General features: G+C 42.4%; 1 protein-coding gene across 1 annotated transcript in view; it reads right to left on the reverse strand.

Moving 5' to 3' along the window:
* Window positions 1-1975: 1975 nt before the first annotated feature.
* The window catches only part of PAH (phenylalanine hydroxylase), a 47809-nt gene continuing 30083 nt past the window's right edge, over window positions 1976-19701 (reverse strand). Inside the window, exons 5-13 of the mRNA XM_077832770.1 lie at window positions 19571-19638; window positions 16368-16564; window positions 15706-15841; window positions 13094-13163; window positions 9609-9665; window positions 7968-8063; window positions 6187-6320; window positions 2696-2811; window positions 1976-2019 (exon numbers count right to left, since the gene is read on the reverse strand). Coding sequence (XP_077688896.1) covers window positions 1976-2019; window positions 2696-2811; window positions 6187-6320; window positions 7968-8063; window positions 9609-9665; window positions 13094-13163; window positions 15706-15841; window positions 16368-16564; window positions 19571-19638 — 918 coding nt within the window. The remainder of the gene's footprint in view (window positions 2020-2695; window positions 2812-6186; window positions 6321-7967; window positions 8064-9608; window positions 9666-13093; window positions 13164-15705; window positions 15842-16367; window positions 16565-19570; window positions 19639-19701) is intronic.

Raw genomic sequence — 19701 nt, forward strand, 5'->3', positions numbered from 1 at the left:
CTTTCCAACACACCACTTAAAAGTACTATATATATATGTAACTATCTGTTTTAATACTGGCTTACTAAACATTTACATTTATTTAGTTTACATAGCAGAATGATATGTTTACCAGACAGAAGAGAAATTAAAAGATTTTTTACAAATTTTAATTTCTTTCTTGAGCTATCCACTAAAAATAGTATTCTAAATGCAACTAACTTAAAATATTTAAAAATAAATGCATAAGCTTATTTTTTTAGTAAGAAAATCTAGTTGCTTTTTGTTTCATCCACTTCTAAAATCCCAAGGGGGCTAGTGCTCTCACTTCACTTAACAGTAGTTTGACACCAATGTAATTCCATTGACTTAACTGGAGTCATTCCAGACTACACCTGTGTAAATGAGACAGAATCAGACCCTAAATGTGAAAGTTGTTTAATAATTCCACTTAAGTATAAAGGAAACCATGTATCCTGTGTTCCCAACAGCACCATGGATGCTGCTCTACTGTTATTCATAGCAGCAGTCACAAGAAGATTTGAAAGCCAGCAGGAGATTATTTTGAAAGACTTCAAACTTGTGGTGGAATCATCCTTTTGTGAACACAATCACCTTAGCGGTATCACTATACTAGAAGAGAAGGAACATGGGCTACTTTCACTTTTGAAATAAGTGCCAGGGATTAAAGGTTTGCACAGACATTACCACACAATAAAAGACCCATTAATAAAAAAGGCATACTTCAAAGCACCAAAATGATGCCATTTTGTATAAAAATACTTCTGTTCAAAAAGGTCCCAGCTGGTATCCTTAGATTAGATTAATGTTATTATACTCTATAAATATAATAGAGGCAGTTGTAGTTTGGATGTCCTTAAAGGGCAATGTTTGAATGAAAGATCCATTGCTTTTTGAGAAGTAAATATAAAAGTGGTTCAAGACTAGATATCACAAAACTGATTTAAAAGTCCATAAAATGTAAAGCCCACAGTAGCTTTAGAACCTCTCATCACATGTTGAAACTTGTGTTTGGGAAAGTTGTTAATGAGAAACACCGATTTGCTCTGCTTAGCTCCGGGTGGTTCAAATGTCCAATCTGTGACCTAGCAAATTTAGTCCCTGGACTATTAGCTGTGGGAACACATTGCACATGGTGTGAACACAATATTTTAACACTGAAGGAGAAATCTTCACTAATGAGTCAGAAACGTACTGAAAACACAGTCTCCACTAGTAACATCAGAGCATCTACTCTTTGACTAAATTTGAAGTCACTTTTGCAGAACAAAAACATTTACAGCAAAATTCACCCCAGTGCAGAGGACCCACACAAGGTACTACTTAAGCCCCATGTTAAGGTGGCAAACTGTGGCCTCTTCTCCGTGCAGCGTGCCCAGCGTGTAGTGGAAGAGGTGCAGATTTGCTATGTAGGGGACAGGGTTTGTGAGGACATGTAGAGCCTCTGTACTAGCTAGGGATACAGAGCTTAGCTCTCCAGGGGAACCTGGCATGGCTTCAGGCTGGGGCAGATGGGAGTGTAGGAGGGATATGGCAGGGTGGGTGAATCTGCTGCTAGTCATTGCCACGTTGTCACCGGGACATGGGGGCAATACAGTACCAGGGCTGCAGTAACTCTGCAGGCTGGTGAATGGAGAAGGATTCCCTCTTCTGCCAGCTTCCAGGATTCAGACAGAAAAGATGTACAGGCCATGGACAGTCACCCAGGGCTGGGGTGAATTCTAAACAGAATTATGATATGCAACCAAAGAGAGCACAGAGTCACCCACAGAAGCCCCTTTTGTTGCTAAGCTATAGGGATTAAGTAATATATATGTGTATGTGTATGTGTGTGTATATATATATATATATATATATATCATAAACATTCACACATTCAATAGAGTGATAATGTGAAATAGCTAGAATATTATTGGCATTTGCATATAGTCACTTCAGCAAGTTGCTCTTGGAAGAGAGGACTCTGAGAAAACCTTCATTCTATCTTCTTGAGGGCACTGCAAAGAGTTCCCATCTCACCTGCACATGAAATAGCAAAAATCAGTGTTTGTCCTGTTAGTCTTACAGCCTGTTCTATACATTTCAGTGGAACTTCAGCACAGCCATATTTTCATTCCCTGAAAGAATGAGACCAAAGAGGTGGGTGATAGACTGGGCACATTAACTTAAACGGATGTTTTGTATGAGTACAGACAGCAGGATCAGCCCTCATATCTGGAGTTTTATCAGCCATAGATGCTGTGTAAGAACAGGGATGCTGGCTCTGAGCAGTCCAGCCAGTCAATTGGAAAGAACTGCTCATCCTGGAACGATGAAAGAAAATCCAAATGGTCTAAGGCTGTGAATATCCCCTTTTCCTCACTGGGGGCAGAGAGAGCCACAACTTTGGTTTCATCCTCCTGTGTTATCACCAACCAGTCCTCCAAACTTTGCCAAAGCCCTCCAGCAAAAGGAATAACATCAAGATGTGATATTTCCAATATAAAAAGCAAACAATAAAGTGGGCAAACTTCTTTGGGGGAACGGGTGAAATTAGGAAGCAGTTTTTATACACCATAAAGGAAATATTTAGGACCTGATCAAATTCCCACTGGAGTGAGAATCAGGTCTTTAATGGAGACAGAAGAAAAACACTTCTCCCCATTCAAGTCCCAGCTTTTGAGGAATCTAATATAACAAAACTGCAATTGCTTACTGCTGATGGACTCAGCTAAATTCTTCAACTGCTTTGCATTGTCCAAGACTTCAATTCTCTGGGTGTATGGATTGTAGCGAACCGAGAAAGGTCGAGGGATTGTTGAAGCAAATCTCCTGAAGGAGAAAAGACAAACACTTTTATGAAAACAACTGTTTCTTTTTAAGTAACCTGCTCCTTTGAGTTGGGAGGAGCTTTTATTGATGTGAAGGATAGGGAAGCCAATGTGGTAAAGTAACTAAAGACCTACTCCGTGTCTAGGCAGCAACAGTATTCTCCAATGCTTTAGCAATATCCTTGAGGCTGACCTGGGAGGCTTTCCTATAGGTGTGTCATTTATTAACCACCCTTCATTTTTTCAAACAGACCCCATTATGCAGTATTTACCATGCTATTATAGGAGTAATACTGGCTGCTGCTGATTTAACCCAGTGAGCAGGTGTCAGCATTTCCCAGACTTTAAATCCCCGTTTTCCTATTACTAATGCAGAATGTGATTCCCTGATCCACTTTTGCAGTCCTTGGGGTTGCAGAGCTTGACATGCATTAGAGCAATCTCAGAGCTTGTCTAACTTCTGATAGTTGGTAGCAGCCTCCAAGGTGCTGGAAAGCCGGTCAGAGATCACTGGAGCGCAGTTTCATTCTGGCCACACTTTTTTCTCAGCCTTGCCAGGGGAGTCCTCAGCTGTGGGATTAGGGTTGCTTTACAGCCTCTTGGTCTGGCACTTATATACTGGAGCTGAAGATCTGGTCCAATAATTGTGGCAGAACACCTGTCATTTGCCAAAGCTCTCTCACTGAAGTTATACCAGATTAATAACTTGCCTTGGAAAATGGCTGTGCTTCTCAAGTTACCTACAGCTCTGTTACTTCAAAAAGTTTGAGAGACAAAGAATGGGAGACTCAAGGGCTAGGTAATAGGCTACCAAGACCAAGGGCCTCATGTACTCTGTGGTAAACCTGGACCAAATTCTACAGCAGCAACTCCTGTGTAAATTTATTCTATCAAATTTATTCTATAAATAAAGTCCTTCATTCCCACCCCCCACAAATGCACACAGTTATGGCTCATAGTTGAATATTGACATAAAATTTGTTGATGATTATGTTCAGCCATGCATATTTCTGGGCATAGGTGTTTTCCTCTATCCTTTCCAGGTGGCCAGCTCCACTCTTTGGGCCGTGGCTTCCACAATGTCCAGGCAACCCAACTCCAGAGGCAAACACCTGCATGCGGCTGTGGTAAACAGGCACAAACAATGGAGCATGTCATATCTGAGTGTCCCCAGGGGGTCTGAAGGACATTCACCAGCTCATTGCTGTGGCAATGTATTGGCAATCAAATCTAGATATAAATTTGTAGTCATTGCTACCTATCCAAGCCATACAAAAGAAGAAGAAACTCCAGATTGAATTCAGGCCACGTTAGTAGTGACTGAAGCCACAATCCCACCCAAAGTCTTTATGGGTTGCCCCCCTGTGTTCATGTGGAGCTCTGCACAGAACCGTGGCCTAAATGTATTATTGTGTGATGGCTAGTCAGTGGTCTATAAGACAAAGGTTTGTGGTATCAGTCCAGGTCCTTCTGGGCAAGTGTCAACATTCTAGGAAAAAGAATGTTCCTTCCAGATCTCAGTAAGAGGCCCACGGGCTTCACTAGAAGTAGGAAACCTTAGCTCAGACACAGAATGTTGACTAAAAAAACAAAGGCAGTCTGTGACCACAGTCTCCCTTGTATTCACACTGTTCTAATTATTTTTGTACAAAATATGCCTTGTGAGGTATCATTTGAAAACTAAGAACTCACTGATCAATAATATCATGGGGAAAAGGCATGTAGCAACATGATATGTAAAGTTATGAAATTCCCCTGAATAAAATTATTGGCACATGTTCTAAAACACACAGCTCTGCCCAGGCAGAAGTATACTGAATAAAAGAAATGTGTGTTTACCTCAGTAATACATATAAGTATTAAATAAGGTCCTCAACACAGCAGGGGGAGGAGATGGCAGGCAACAAAGCAAATTAGCATTTCAGCAAACACGTTTGAGAAGAAAGTACATGGAGCCTCCTTCACCACCAGACTTAATGTCACCTTTTTTACTGTTTGAATAAACTTTGCCTTGAGGAGTAACTCTCAGAAGAATCCACTTCAAAAGGTTAACTGGACTATGAAAGAAAGGGACAGAAAACCCCAAGGTATCTCTCTCTTTCTCACCTAAGATGACAAAAGAACCAGACCATTGACACTGAGGGGAGATTCCGACCTGAGATTTTGGTCATCCATATTGCTGGAAATGTGTGTGAGGATTTTACTTTGAATGAAGTGTAGCTTATTAAGTTTTAGCTACTAAGAAAGAGTTTTATTTTTATTTCTCTTCTAACCATAGTACTTGATACTTGAATTCACTTAAAATCCTATCTTGTTTTGTTAATAAACTTGTTTTATTTTTAATCTGAACCAATTAAGTGCTGTCTTTAAATTGAACTGTTTGGTAACTCCAGTTAAAGTAGCAAACTGTTGAATACTGACCCTTTACAGGGGCAATGGACCTTTAATATCTGAACTGTCCAGGAGAGGGCTGGACAGTGCAGAATACATGCTTTTGGGAAAATTTGGAACTGGGAGTGTGTTGGGGTCACCCTGAAAGTAGTAACCCAGACTGGCGGAAGCCACAGTGTGACTGGGGTGTTGCTGACAGGTTGCTGGGGTCAGAGCTGTTGGATCAAGGCTGTAGCTATGCACACACACACTCTGGGTGAGACCTTCATGCTGGCAGGCTGTTTGTAAGTGGCCTACTTTTGAAGCTATAACACTAAAGTATTGTAAGGCACCCATGGTTACAGGGCAGGCAGTGACACAATCTCTCTCTGGTCTGGATTGTACCCCAGATGTGACACAGTCCCATGAAGGAAATAGGCAATTATCTTATTTCGGTGTAAAGCCCAAGTTTGAAATATATACATGAGGCGTAAGATAAATAATAAACAATAATCGTTATTTTTATTATTAAGGGTTTCCATTGTGGAATAAAAGGGGAAAAGATTTGAGCAGCAGATGAAGCTACTGAGCAGAACCAGAAAAGAATAGCTGTTGTGAAAGGAGAACATGGCCCAGGGATTTTGTTGTTAGCCTCAACTACAAGAAGCCAAGGCTTGACAGGGCATTGAGACTGAACTATTCTCTCATCCCTAGAAGGGATTTTCCCAGGATGTGATTGGTAGAGTAGCATCACTGCCTACGTCACACTCTTCTGAGAAAAACTGAAGACTTCAGCCTTCAGGGCTATCAAGCTGACTACAGAACACATTCAAACAGTCCTCTTATGCAGAGCAAAAGCTGAAAGAAGCTTTTAAAAGCCAGACCAGAAGTCTTAAACTTCAAGACTTCAGAGAACATGCTCCTCAGCTGCAGGGGTCCATAAAGGCCTCAGGGAGGTATGTGTGTGTGTAAGATATTGCCTATAATGGAGAAATGATTATTTTACCTTACTTTTTCCTTGGCATTTTTAAAACTTTCAGCAACATAGTAAACAGGCTGGAACTCAGTGACTGGGTATTTCTGGACTGCAGTCTTCTCCAGGTTAAGGGATTGAATTTCAGGTTTATCTGATAAACAGTACTGTATGGAAAGAGTGAGAGATTTCTTTCCATTAAAAAGTGACATTAAAAAGTGGTTTTGTTTGAATAACGAAGGAGGACAATGTTACTTAGATATGCACATGTTCAGTTATTCAGGACCTGCTCTTCCTCCCGTTGAAGTCAAAAGGAATTTGACCATTGAGTTCAAAGTGAGGCAGAACAGGCCCTAAATGAAGATAATGATCCATTTATGAAATACGACTTCTATGCAATATAACAGATTCACAGATTCTAAGGCCAGCCCTCCTGTTTAACACAGGCCATGGAACTTCCCCAAATCTGTTTGAATTAGAGCCGATTTTTTAGCAAAAACATCCAATCTTGATATACTAATTGCTAATGATGGTGAATCCATCACTATCCTTGGTGAGTTGTTCCAATGGTTAACTACCTTCACTGTTCAGTTCTGTGCCTTATTCCAGTCTGAATTTGTCTAACTTCAATGTCCAGGCATTGGTTCGTGTTACACCTTTCTCTGCTAGATTGAACAGCCCACTATCAAATATTTGTTCTCCCCATAAATACTTAAAGACTGTCAACTCACCCCTTAACTGTCTCTTTGATAAGCTAAATAGATTGAGTTTCTTGAGTCTATCACTATAAAGCTGTGGTCCCCAAACTTTTGAGAGTCATGTCCACCTTTGCCCCTGTCTGCACCTGCCCCAGGGCAGGGAACGGGGCAGCGGCTCCAGGAGGGAGGACACACGGATGGGGTAAGGGGACCGAGGCTGGGGCTGAAGCTGGGGGTGGGTCTGGGGCTGGGAGTGGGGCCATGGACAGGGGTTGAGGCTGGTGGAGGTAGTGGGAGTAGAGCCGCAGACTGGCTGCGGTGGGGGCTGGCAGCCAGGCCCATGGCTAGGTGCAGCTCTACTCCCCTTGCCCCCAGCCTTGGCCCCAGACCGGGAATGGAGCCGGGGCCAACAGCTCACACTGGGGGCTGGCACGGGGCTGGGAGCACAACCATAGCAAGTTTGGGGATGGGGCCAAGTGCAGAGCCGGGAGCCAGGGATGTGGCTGAAGGTGGGACCAGAGGAGAGCTGGGGGCGGGGAGGGGCTGAGTGGTACACCCTCCCATGTGGGGTGGCCCAGACCCTGCTGCACTCCCAGACATTTCTCCATGCCCCCCTGGGGATCCTGTCCCCCACTTTGAGACCCTCTGCTATAAAGGACATTTTACAATACTTTAATCATTCTCATAACTCTTCTCTGAATCCTCTCCAATTTATTGACTTCCTTCTTTAATTGAACTGAATACAGCATTTCAGTAACAGTTGCACCAGTGCCTAACACAGAGGTAATATAACCTCCTTACTCCTATTCAAGACTCCAAGCATTACTTTAGCCTTTTCATCCACAGCATCACACTGGGAGCTCATGTTCAGCTGATTGTCCACCATGACCCCCAGTCTTTTTCAGAGTCATTTCCCAGTCCTCCACCCTGTAAGTATGGCCTGCGTTCTTTCTTTCTAGATGTATGGCTTCACATTTGGCTGTATTGAATTATAGTACTCCATTTAATTCAATCTGGATGCACAGCACTGGAAGATACAGTAACATTTACATAAGAAACACGTAATCAAAAAAACCCATGGATCATGTAGCTATTATGACGTTATTGGGAACAAACCTGCAACTCTCCAAATGAAGACAGCAGCCCAGCACCATAGGCCTTTATTGCATCACCTTCTTTACAGAGTCCAAATTCCACCGTAAACCAATAGACCTAACATGAATATTAGACAGAAATAGATGATTCTCTAAGCAAACACTATCTGACCATGAGGCACTGATTTTTAAGTATTTGGAACTTACATTTGCTAGATAAAGTTAGTATTTAAACCATAGCTACATAGATAAAGTTTTTAAATAAAGACTGTTTTAAAATGGTTCGTTTTTACTGAACAGATCTGCTCTTCTTTCAGTGAAATTCACCCCTTTGAAGAGGGTCAGCACTAGGTCTACGTTTCACTTACATCCTACTTAAGCCATCCAAATAGCCATGTGTGTATCCAGATCTGCTTACTTTCCTGACAGAATAAGTTATTTTTTACAGCCTTTATATTTGTTGGCAGAACAGAGCCAGAGAGAGAAATGGATTGTAATATGGATTGTCAATCATTGACAAATGTTGAGTTTTGTTCCCTTAGTGAAACAAATTGTTTCCTGTTTCACATGTAGGGCACCAAGATATTACAGAGACAGAGGAGAGCAAAAGAGACTAAATTGTTAGCAGAACCCTGACAATTGCTTATGGTTCGGCTTGGAAGGAGCAGATTTTTATCAGTAAATGTTGGTAAACATCAATTTCACTGTACATGCACAAGGCAAAGAAAAAATATTTCCAAAGATAACAATTGAAATTTACAGATCGGTGGAGTAAGAAAAATGCTGCCTGAGAACTTACTAGAGTTTGATTTAAGAATATTTACTTTGTATATTTTGACATGTGATGTTAACACTTTGCATTTTTCAATCTTAATGTTTACTACTGTCATTAAATAATTGTCCCCCCCATTATTTCCCACTTCTGTGAAAATTTAAATAGACAAAAAATGAAAAAGTTTAAAAAACAGAATTTTGTGCAACTGTGAAAATTTAAATGTTTAAAATGCTTAAAAATCAATATCAATATTAGCAGTCAAATTTATAAAAGAAACAAATAAAAGTGGAATTCTGCCAAACCTACTTATGCTGCTTAAGCTAGAAAGAACACAGCTTGACTTTCAGCTGGAATTCATAGAGCTCTGGGTCTCAGCTCTCCCACAGTAGGGCATGAGTAACTCCCATTGACATCAGAGGGAGTTATTTGTACCATAGGGTGGAAGAGCAGAGTCCTTGGCCAGTAGAACAGCTGTCAAAGCTGTCTCCTCCTGCACATTTGCAGGAGAAATGAAGTAACTGCAGTATCTCCTTACCAGAAAGGGTCCAGCTAGAGCAACTATACTCTGGCTTTTCTTGTTTAATCACAACTGTCAAGTCAATAAGGCTCTGATAGGATAAGCTTTCTTATTATCCATTAAGGCAATTGTTTACCGGTGGGATTTTCCAAAGTGCTTATAATTGGCCTAATTTTGCTTCCATTAAAGTCAGTGGGAATTCCACCACTGACTTCAGTGGAAGCAGAATTAGGCCAGCCCTCCACCCCAGATCTTCAAAAGGTATTGAGGCACTTCACCCATTGAAGTCCATGGGAATCAGGTGCCTAAATAACTTCTGAAGATCTGGGCCTGAGAGCTTTGCAAAATCCCATCCTAATGTATTAAATTACCGTAGCAAGTTTCTCAATGTATTCATCCGGCGCTCCCAAGGATGCAAGTCCAATTTCCTGCAATAATAAATCATTGTTCTTCAAGCTGTTTAGTGCAAACATTGCTTCTAATATGCCTTATTTCATTGTTCACTTTTTAATTACCATCTAGCACCACCACACACAAATGTTAACAGGGCACCTTACCCTAGTGCACCAGCAATTGTTAACCAGAAGTCCCTATCGAAGTTAATGAGGGTCTCTGTCTAAATTTCATTTGCATGGTGTGACCCATTGGACCTGGCATGTAGCCCATTTCCACTGACTTCAATAGGCTTTGGATCAGGCCAACAGTAAGCAACCAGCAGAATCTTACAATAAAAAGATGATAAGTCAACCACAAAGCAGATACTTTAAATATTTATCATTGTTCTGGTGGACCCTGGTGGAAAGTGAACATAAGAACATAAGAACGGCCATACTGGGTCAGACCAAAGGTCCATCTAGCCCAGTATCCTGTCTTCTGACAGTGGCCAATGCCAGGTGCCCCAGAGGGAATGAACAGAACAGGTAATCATCAAGTGATTCATCCCCTGTCGCCCATTCCCAGCTTTTGGCAAACAGAGGCTAGGGACACCATCCCTGCCCATCCTGGCTAATAACCATTGATGGACCTATCCTCCATGAACTTATCTTGTTCTTTTTTTAAACCTGTTATAGACTTGGCCTTCACGACATCCTCTGGCAAGGAGTTCCACAGGTTGACTTTGCGTTGTGTGAAAAAAGAATTCCTTTTGTTTGTTTTAAACCTGCTGCCTATTAATTTCATTTGGTGGCCCCTAGTTCTTGTGTTATGAGAAGGAGTAAATAACACTTCCTTATCTACTTTCCCCAAGCCCGTCATGATTTTATAGACCTTTATCATATCCCCACTTTGTCATCTCTTTTCCAAGCTGAAAAGTCCCAGTCTTATTAATCTCTCCTTACACGGCAGCCATTCCATACCCCTAATCATTTTTGTTGCCCTTTTCTGAACCTTTTCCAATTCCAATATATCTCTTTTGAGATGGGGCAACCACATCTGCACGCAGTATTCAAGATGCGGGCATACCATGGATTTATATAGAGGCAATATGATATTTTCTGTCTTACTATCCATCCCTTTCTTAATGATGCCCAATATTCTGTTCACTTTTTTGACTGCCACTGCACATTGTGTGGATGTTTTCAGAGAACTATCCACAATGACTCCCAGATCTCTTTCTTGAGTAGTAACAGCTAACGTAGACCCCTCATTTCATATGTATAGCTGGGATTATGTTTTCCAATGTGTGTTACTTTGCATTTATCAACATTGAATTTCATCTGCCATGTTGTTGCCCAGTCACCCAGTTTTGACAGATCATTTTGTAGCTCTTTGCAGTCTGCCTGGAACTTAACTATCTTGAGTAGTTTTGTATCATCTGCAAATTTTGTCACCTCAGTGTTTACCCCTTTTTCCAGATCACTTATGAATATGCTAAATAGGACTGGGCCAAGAACAGAGCCCTGGGGGATACCACTATTTATCTCTCTCCATTCTGAAAAAACTGACCATTTATTCCTACCCTTTCTTTCCTATCTTTTAACCAGTTACCAATCCATGAGAGGACCTTCCCTCTTATCCCATGACTGCTTATTTTGCTTAAGAGCCTTCAGTGAGGGACCTTGTCAAAGGCTTTCTGGAAATCTAAATACATTATATCCACTGGATCTCCTTTGTCCACATGCTTGTTGACCCCCTCAAAGAATTCTAGTAGATTGGTGAGGCATGATTTCCCTTTACAAAAACCATACTGACTCTTCCACAACAAATTATGTTCATCCAGCTGTCTGACAATGTTGTTCTTTACTATAGTTTCAACCAGTTTGCCCGGTACTAAAGTCAGGCTTACTGGCCTGTAATTGTCAGGGTCACCTCTGGAGCCATTTTTAAAAATTGGCGTCACATTAGCTATCCTCCAGTCATTTGGTACAGAAGCTGATTTAAATGATAGGTCACAAACTACAGTTAGTAGTTCTGCAATTTCACATTTGAGTTCCTTCAGAACTCTTCGGTGAATACCATCTCGTTCTGGTGACCTATTACCGTTTAGCTTATCAATTTGTTCCAGAACCTCCTCTAATGACACCTCAATCTGGGACAGTTCCACAGATTTGTCACCTAAAAAGCGCTTCCCCATAAGCTCATATGAAATGGTTCCAGATGCTAGGGACACAGTGTGAAAAGAACCTACTCTTATCTCAGGAGCTAACTGTGAGTTTGAACCACAGAGACATCCACATGGGTGTAAAATACCCAAAGTGCAGAAAAAAATACAAGCCCAACTCAAGAATGTGTATAGCTAACTTGCTCTAAAACACAGACTGCATGCTGCAGAGTCAAAGGCTATGTCCTCACTGCAAAAAAAGAGGGCTATCTTGATGTAAAATCCTAGCAGGAGACAAGGCAGAGGCTGCTTTTGCCTCGATGTAGCTAGTCAAGGTAAACCCCAGGGCTGTGGGAGTGTGTGCACATGTGGGGGTTGGGGGACTTAGGGGTAACAGGGTTGACCTCCACTTACTACACCAAGGTAAAGACTATCTGTGCCTTGTTTCAGCTAGGATTTACACTGACTTAGTTATCTTGATGTACAAACACACCCCTTGTTGCAGTGAAGATATAGCCAAAAGCTCAGTCCCTTCCTGAGGTTTGGTGTGATTAACAGAGAAATTAAAAATTAACAACATACAATACAAAGTAGCAGCTCAAATTTTCTCCACCAGGTTTGATGGCTCTGAGGGTTCCAATCTTACCTCACCTCAGCTACTCTGACGCCCAAGTCACTCCAACTCCTGTATATCAGAGTGGGGTAACAAGTCATCTGACTCAGATACCATTTAACCCTTTCTAAGCAGGATTAACACCTGCTAAGAGGGTGTTAGGCGAACACTATCAGCCTGTTACAAGGGATATGGATTCAAAAACCAAAACTACACAACAATGAAATCTATATTTTGTATACACTAGGGTTTTTTGCGTGAACTAAGTCTAATTTTTTAAACAATAAATAAAACAGGTCCTACTTAAATGTATGTAAAGCAAAATTTTAAATCACATTACATACTTTGCATCACAGATAAGCCTATGTGCTTCAACTCTGACTGAAGGGATCACTTCTGGGAGACAGGGGAGTGCATTTTCTATGCCCATTCAGTTCTTAGCAACTTTGTTGAATCTGCCAATGCAGCTGCCAATTAATATTATGTTTACCTGTCCATAAAGAACTAGACCTTTTCACATAAATTGCTGAACAGCAGACAGACAATAAATATTTGTTTCTACATGGGAAACTGACTCACCTGACCTCAACTAGATTTGAAACAATAAGTTAGAAGTTGAAAGCTCCGTAACCCTTTACTAACTTTCTGAATTATCCAGTTTCTGGCATTGTAAGCTACAATGATAGAGTAATGTATGCACTTACCTGGGAAAACTGAGCAAAGCTAATGTCAGCAAACAGAGGTACATGTCCTAGGAGCTCATGGCAAACATCACTAGAGAAAATAAGCTGTATGAATTAACTTTATTTAAAAAAAAAGTGTAGACACACTAGTGTCAGAGTCTCTCCATGTGTACAGAGAAGAAATCATATTAGAGAGAAATGCCCAAGATCCAGAGGGAAAGGAATTTCTATCTCAGGTACTTCTGGAGCCCACACTACTGTGCTATCTGGGTCTCTCACAATTTATAACAAATTTATGCTCACAACAGCCGTGTGAGGAAGGGAAGTACTATTTCCCATATTTCACAGAAGAGGCGCTAAGGCCTGGGGAAACTAAGTGATTTGCCCAAGGTCACACAGGCACTTTGTGGTCAAGCAGGGAATTGGGAGCAGATCTCCCAAATCCTAGGCTAGTGCCCTAGCCACTGGACCATTCTCCCTTTTCATTTTTTTAACAATAATCACTGCTAACAGCTGAAGAAGGGAACAGTAAAGCAAATCTTGGCCGTAAGTAAAATATACCTTGTATATTCAGCCCTGCACAGAGAAGCAGCTCAAGACCTATGCACCACTTAAATCCCACAAAATAAGTGCAGAGGCTTTATGCCAGCCCTTTGCACAGGATGAACATAACTCTCTTTGAATTCCTGGGCCAAGTTCCTGAAGCCAACACCTGTAGGTGTAAACTATACCTTCCTGCACCACCCTGGGCCCCTGCAATCCAGAGGGAATTCTCCCTGCGGGAGGAGATGCTGTGTTGGAGTTTTTACCCTCACATGGACTTTTCAGCCATGGAAGTAGGGGACAGCTTTAGTTTATCATGTGGCCTCACAGGAAGCAAGCTGACCGGGCTGTTGAGGGGATGCACTTTGGAATCTGCCTGGCCAAGCCTGCTTTGACCTGTGCCACTCACTTCTTGCGCTGCTGCAGCCTCCCGCTGGCAGACTTCCCTTCACACTCCTACACATGTGGCGGTTTGCCAAAGCTGCAATTCTTGTGCTTAAAGCTCCCAGATGGCCAGAGCACGTGTTTCAGGGAGAGCGGGACTAGGGGTTCCTGGTAGTTGAAAAGGCAGAGAGGAAGTGGTGTGGGGGTGTGCAGCTTTGCCATATCCCTGGCAGAAAGGATTGGGTGGGAGAGAAAAGTAGAATAGGAAGGAAGAAGGAAAGAGGGAGGAGGAGGAGATTCTCCAGGCAGCACAGGGGCTGTGGAAGACTCTCTGTACAACTCTGAATGGACATGCAGGGGAACACGGTAAATTGTGCATAGCAGAGCAGGGCTCCACATAGATCATCATGGAGGGAAGTGGAGTAGTACAGGCTAGGGACAGGGAGGTGGCCAGTGAGTCTGAGTTATGAGGCGTCAGTGGCCCCAAGCCCATGTGAAAGGAGAGAACAGGGTTCACATCCACTATTGCAGAGCCGGGACTGAAGTAATGGCTCTTGAGGGACTGTGAAGTTGCCTTCAATTTGCAGGTGGGGTTGTGTGGGAGGATAACACCCACTGCACAAAATGGTTGAACTCTGGTTTTGTGCAAGGGAAGGAGACAAATTTAACCTAGACTGAGAAGAAATGAGAGAGGGAAGAAAGAAGAATGAGGTGAGGAAAAAATTGAGGGAAAGGAGGAAGTGAAGAGAGGAGTAGGAAGTAAAGAAATAAAGGGGAAAGGAGAAACAGAAAAAAACCCAGATTTTTTTTTAAAGAAAAAGAGAAAGAAAATAAACACAAGGTAGAGTTAGCAAGACCAAAGGAAAAATGGAGAGAGAGAGAATTAAAGATGGAGATGAAAGGAGGTGAGAAAGGCATAAAGGAATGTAAATGTGGCAAGAAGGAAGAATAAGAGATCTCTGATAGTCAGTTAGTGATGCTGTTCAGTTCAAGAAGGGCTAGCAGAGGAGGGGACAGCTTGCAGAGACAGAGCTACACTCTCTCGCTAATCCCTTCTAAAATGTTCAGCTGAGAGCAACAATATAACGTGGATACCTCAATATGGCACAGGGTCATGCTTTGCCATGAGGATGGTATGTTATTAATAGGGCCCTACCAAATTCATGGCCATGAAAAACGCGTCACGGGCCATGAATTTGGTTTTTTTTTTTTGTTTTGTCTTTTGTGTGCTTTTACCCTATACTCTACAGATTTCATAGGGGAGACCAGCGTTTCTCAAATTGGGGGTCCTGGCCCAAAAGGGAGTTGCAGGGGTCACGGTTTTGCCACCCTGACTTTAGCGCTGCCTTCAGAGCTGGGTGGCTGGAGAGCAGTGGTTGTTGGCCAGGCGCCCAGCTCTGAAGGCAGAGGCAGTAGCAGCACAGAAGTAAGGGTAGCCGTACCGCAACCCCCCCTACAACTCCTTTTAGGATCAGGACCCCTACAATTACAACACTGTGGAGTTTCAGATTTAAATAGCTGCAACCATGACACTTATGATTTTTAAAATCCTATGACCATGAAATTGACCAAAATGGACTGTGAATTTGGTAGGGCCCTAATTATTAACATTAGTATTAACTGCAGTTATTATTTACTAACCCAACTGCATAGTTAACCTCTGCAGTTTATGCAGCCCTGTTTACCTTCAGTGCCAAAGTACTTACGGTTCTGGTGTGTACATTGGTTTAGATCCATGGCGGATGTACTGTGTAGAGTGAAACACTCTAAATGCCAAACCAGCCAGGAAATCCCGAGAAGACAGCAGGCCAGCCACAGGGCGTAAGCGGAATCCAGTGCAGGCTTTAGGGAGAAAAAGGGTCCATTTAAAAAAGTCCATTGGACTTGGTTTATGCCTCTCCTTGGGTCCTGGGAACTGGACAGAGCTTTGCATCAGTTTTCTCTCTTAATTATAAGCTTGGGTACCAAATAGTGGAGAACTCCCTCCCTGCCTAAGGAACTTACATGGACACCGTCATCACAGTATCTCTGTGCCTCACAGTCTTTAATAAATTCATCCTCGTCACATGCCTGTAAGGTAGGGGAGTTCTTTTATCCCTACTCTATTATCCCTATATGGTCCTGCTTTGAGCAGGGGGTTGGACTAGCTGACCTCCTGAGGTCCCTTCCAACCCTGATATTCTATGATTCTATGATTCTATTTCACAGGTGAGGCCCTGAGGCAGAGAGTAACTAAATGATTTTCCTAAGGTCACACAAAGTCTGTGGCAGAGCAGGAAATTTAACCTAGGGCTCTCAAGTCTCAGACTAACATCCTAACAGCTGGACCATCCTTCTTCCCTATTGGGCTATTTTAACACAAACATACTTTGCAAGAATCTTGAAACGTCTTCAAGTTGTGGAATATTATCCTCCTGGTAGCCACAGTATTTTTCCAGTAGCGGAAACACGTGGTTGTGTTCATAGCAAGCGTGAGTTGGATAGAGAGTCTTCAGCTCCCTGAAGACTATGCCCCACGTTTTCTTTTCTTCCTCTGTGTAAGTCACTTTAGGAATAGGCTGCCCACTGTAAAGCAAAGAGCATTTTTAATCCACAGTGAAATGGATACACCTTAAACCAGCAATATAAAGAAGTGTGTTGTGTCACCGACATCTGTGCTTGTATTCCCACCTGGAGCTGGACAGGAGTTGGTGCGAGTGACGAAAATCCCTCTTCTCATATACAGCAAGAGAGAAAACAATGTGATGGAATAACTCTACTGAATTCAGTTGAGCTACGCTGTCATTTAGATCGTACACTCTTAAGGGCAGAGGTTGTCTCTTCCCCTGTGTTTGTTCACTGCCTGGCACAATGGGGGCCTGATCTCAGTTGCAGCCTTTTGGTTCCAGTGTCGCAAAAATAAACTGTGTTTATTTTGCTGCTGCTGCTGATCTGCTAGCAAAATTCACTGGCTGCTGTCTTTCATTGATTTTCCTTTATTGATGTGCGGAAGGTTGTTGCATTTCATGTCTATTGATTTGTTCTGACGTTCCTACTGTGGTCAGGAAAACATCAGTTCTGAAGATGCACAGCTCTTACTGGTTTAAGTATCTTGGAGATGTTCCTAATCATCACTAAATGCAGATTTTGGTAAATTTGATTTAAAAAAATGAATAACCCCTGGGTCAAATTCTGCCTCAATCACATGTTCATGGAGCTCATGCTGATGTTAACAAGAGTTAGGCACCATGAACCATGAATTTGGCCCTATTGCCTTGGAATTAATCGTGGGGAGGAAGATTCCTTAGCAATAAAGAAAAGGGCCATAGGTGAATCCCCCAGCTTTTAAAATCAAAGAGTTTAAGCAACTTAATACTACTGGAATAATGCGAGGGCTTTCCAAGCCCCGAGATTCATTGTTAAACTCCAGTGATACCCCACCGCCTCCCACTCTCTCATTTTAACTTCGGCCTGGGGGCAGCTCCCCAGTAACTCTGTAATTTTCTGCCTGTGTGCATCAGTCCCCCTTGATCTATGGAGCTTTAAACATGCTCTTGAATTATTAAGATTGCTGGGGGACCACTGCTGTTCCTACAGCACTCATTGTTCCTAATTAATCTTTGGGCCACCTTCACAGGGCTGGAGAAGGAAGCAGAGGCTTAGCGCACTTTCAGATATCAATCAAAAGGTCCCAGAGATCAATAGGGCAGGGACTAGGGAAGGAAGCAAGAGAAAAGGGAGCCAAAAGCAAGGGAGAGGGAAGGCAGGGAAGTAGGAATTCACGCTGGGGAAGGATAAGAATAAAATGAAAAAAGAAAAAGGAGCAAAGGAGAGGAGAAAGTCAAACAAGCAGCAGATATGGGCAGAAAAGACACGCCAGGGGAAAGCAACAGGCTGGGGAGGGGGGGAAGAGATCAAAGGAAAAGAGGACAAGAGAGCGTGAATCCGTTCATTACATGGCTGTCCCACTTCGTGTAGCTGATTTTTAGAGGTAATGGCACCTGGATTTTATAGTTACCCTTTAAAGGCCCATCAACCTTCCCATCAACCCCAACAAGCTCCAAGTTCACAGGGGACCTTCTGTGCCTGGATCTGCCCCTTTTTACACAGATGGGAACTCAGCTGCCTTCATAGCACTGTTTCTCACTCCTCTGCTGAACCTGCAACAGGGCATCTCTGCAGGGCTCAGGGTCTGAGCGTGCGGTTACTGGGTGGCTGGCTGGCTGGCCCAGGGTAGGTCCAGAGGGGTCTACACAGTGTCCCTTCTTCTTTGTGAAGAATCCAAAAAAAGCCAAATTTCTTTGCCATCTTGTCACTGTTCTATTATTATTCTATTATTTAAAAGCATGGAGCTCAAGAACTCCTGATAGAATACGAAGTAAACGCATAAAATCCCAGCCTGGTCTGTCTCCCGATATGGACACATCTTAGTAATACTGTGGGGTCTCATCCTCCAAACTTGTTTCAGGTTTGGTAATAGCTATTTTTGATACTTGTTCTATCATTTTTATATAAAATTTGGCTGAAGTCTGCAAAGTAAGGGACAAATTCTGCTCTCAGTTACAAAGGCTACAATTCCACATATTCCTGTAAGTGGGCATGTATCTCTGTAACTAAGATCAGAACCTGGCCATATAGGCTTACCCAAACTTTCTAGCCAGCAAGCAGGTTCCTCTCTGATTTCTTTGACTCCTTTCAAGTAATTAAACAGAGAGGTTGCATCTTTTGTTTTGTAACTTAGATTGTAAGCGCTTTGGGGCAGGGACTGTCTTTCTGTTCTGTGTTTGTACAACAGCCTGCACAGTGGGACCCTAAGTGAAATTAATACAATAAAATAATAATAATAATAATGGTTTAAAAATCATGAAACACGTGGTCTAATCCTTTGAAGTCAAAGAGAGCCTTACCATTGACTGCAAGGGTTGGGCCCACTAGGTATAATATAAAAGCGTGAATGACTTTGGGGGAGAGTTTTAGTTCCTATTGTCATTCAGATTTGACCGTGAACAGAAAAAGAAATAAAAAGCAGAAAACAAAATGAAGTCTATCCTGGGGAAGTGGATCTGCTGGATTTGTTTATTTTGCTTGTGAAATGAGAACCTAAATTGCTCAATGCAGCTGGATCAGACATGATAAAAGTAGAGTAACAAGCACTGGATTAACAAGAGGACCATAAGTTATTCATTATTTTAATAGTGTGTGCAGCTCCTTTAATGTAAAATATATACACTCTCCCCCTCTCCACTGTTTAATATGGAGAATACCAGAAGCTGCATTATTCAGTGCTCAGGTCTTTGTAGTAGCATGTGATACTGTTGTACAATTAGACAACAAAGCTTGGTGCTGGAGTGTGGTGAGGGGACATGTTCTCATTTGAATGTCCGCCTTGAGCAATTTACTTTTGTTTTGCTGTAATTTTGGATAAATGCATTTACAGGAAGATTTAAACACACGCCAAGAAAGAAGGAGCCAACAGCAAAAAGGAAATCCCTGACAAGAATTTGTTGTTGCGGTGACGAAAGGCCAGTGACAGGGTGGGAAGCATTCACTTGTGTGACTGGTGTCTCTCCTGCCCGTGTGGTGCACACTCACTGTCTGTAGTTGTAGGCGATGTCAGCAAACTCCTTTCTCCGGGCCCGGTAAACAGGATCTTTGAAACCCTAGGAGGAAACAATTAAAATGTACTCCTCTTGCTTAGTGGGAACAATGCAGGGTTCAGGCCT

Source organism: Eretmochelys imbricata, chromosome 1 (assembly GCF_965152235.1).
Source record: "Eretmochelys imbricata isolate rEreImb1 chromosome 1, rEreImb1.hap1, whole genome shotgun sequence".
Classification (NCBI taxonomy): domain Eukaryota; kingdom Metazoa; phylum Chordata; order Testudines; family Cheloniidae; genus Eretmochelys; species Eretmochelys imbricata.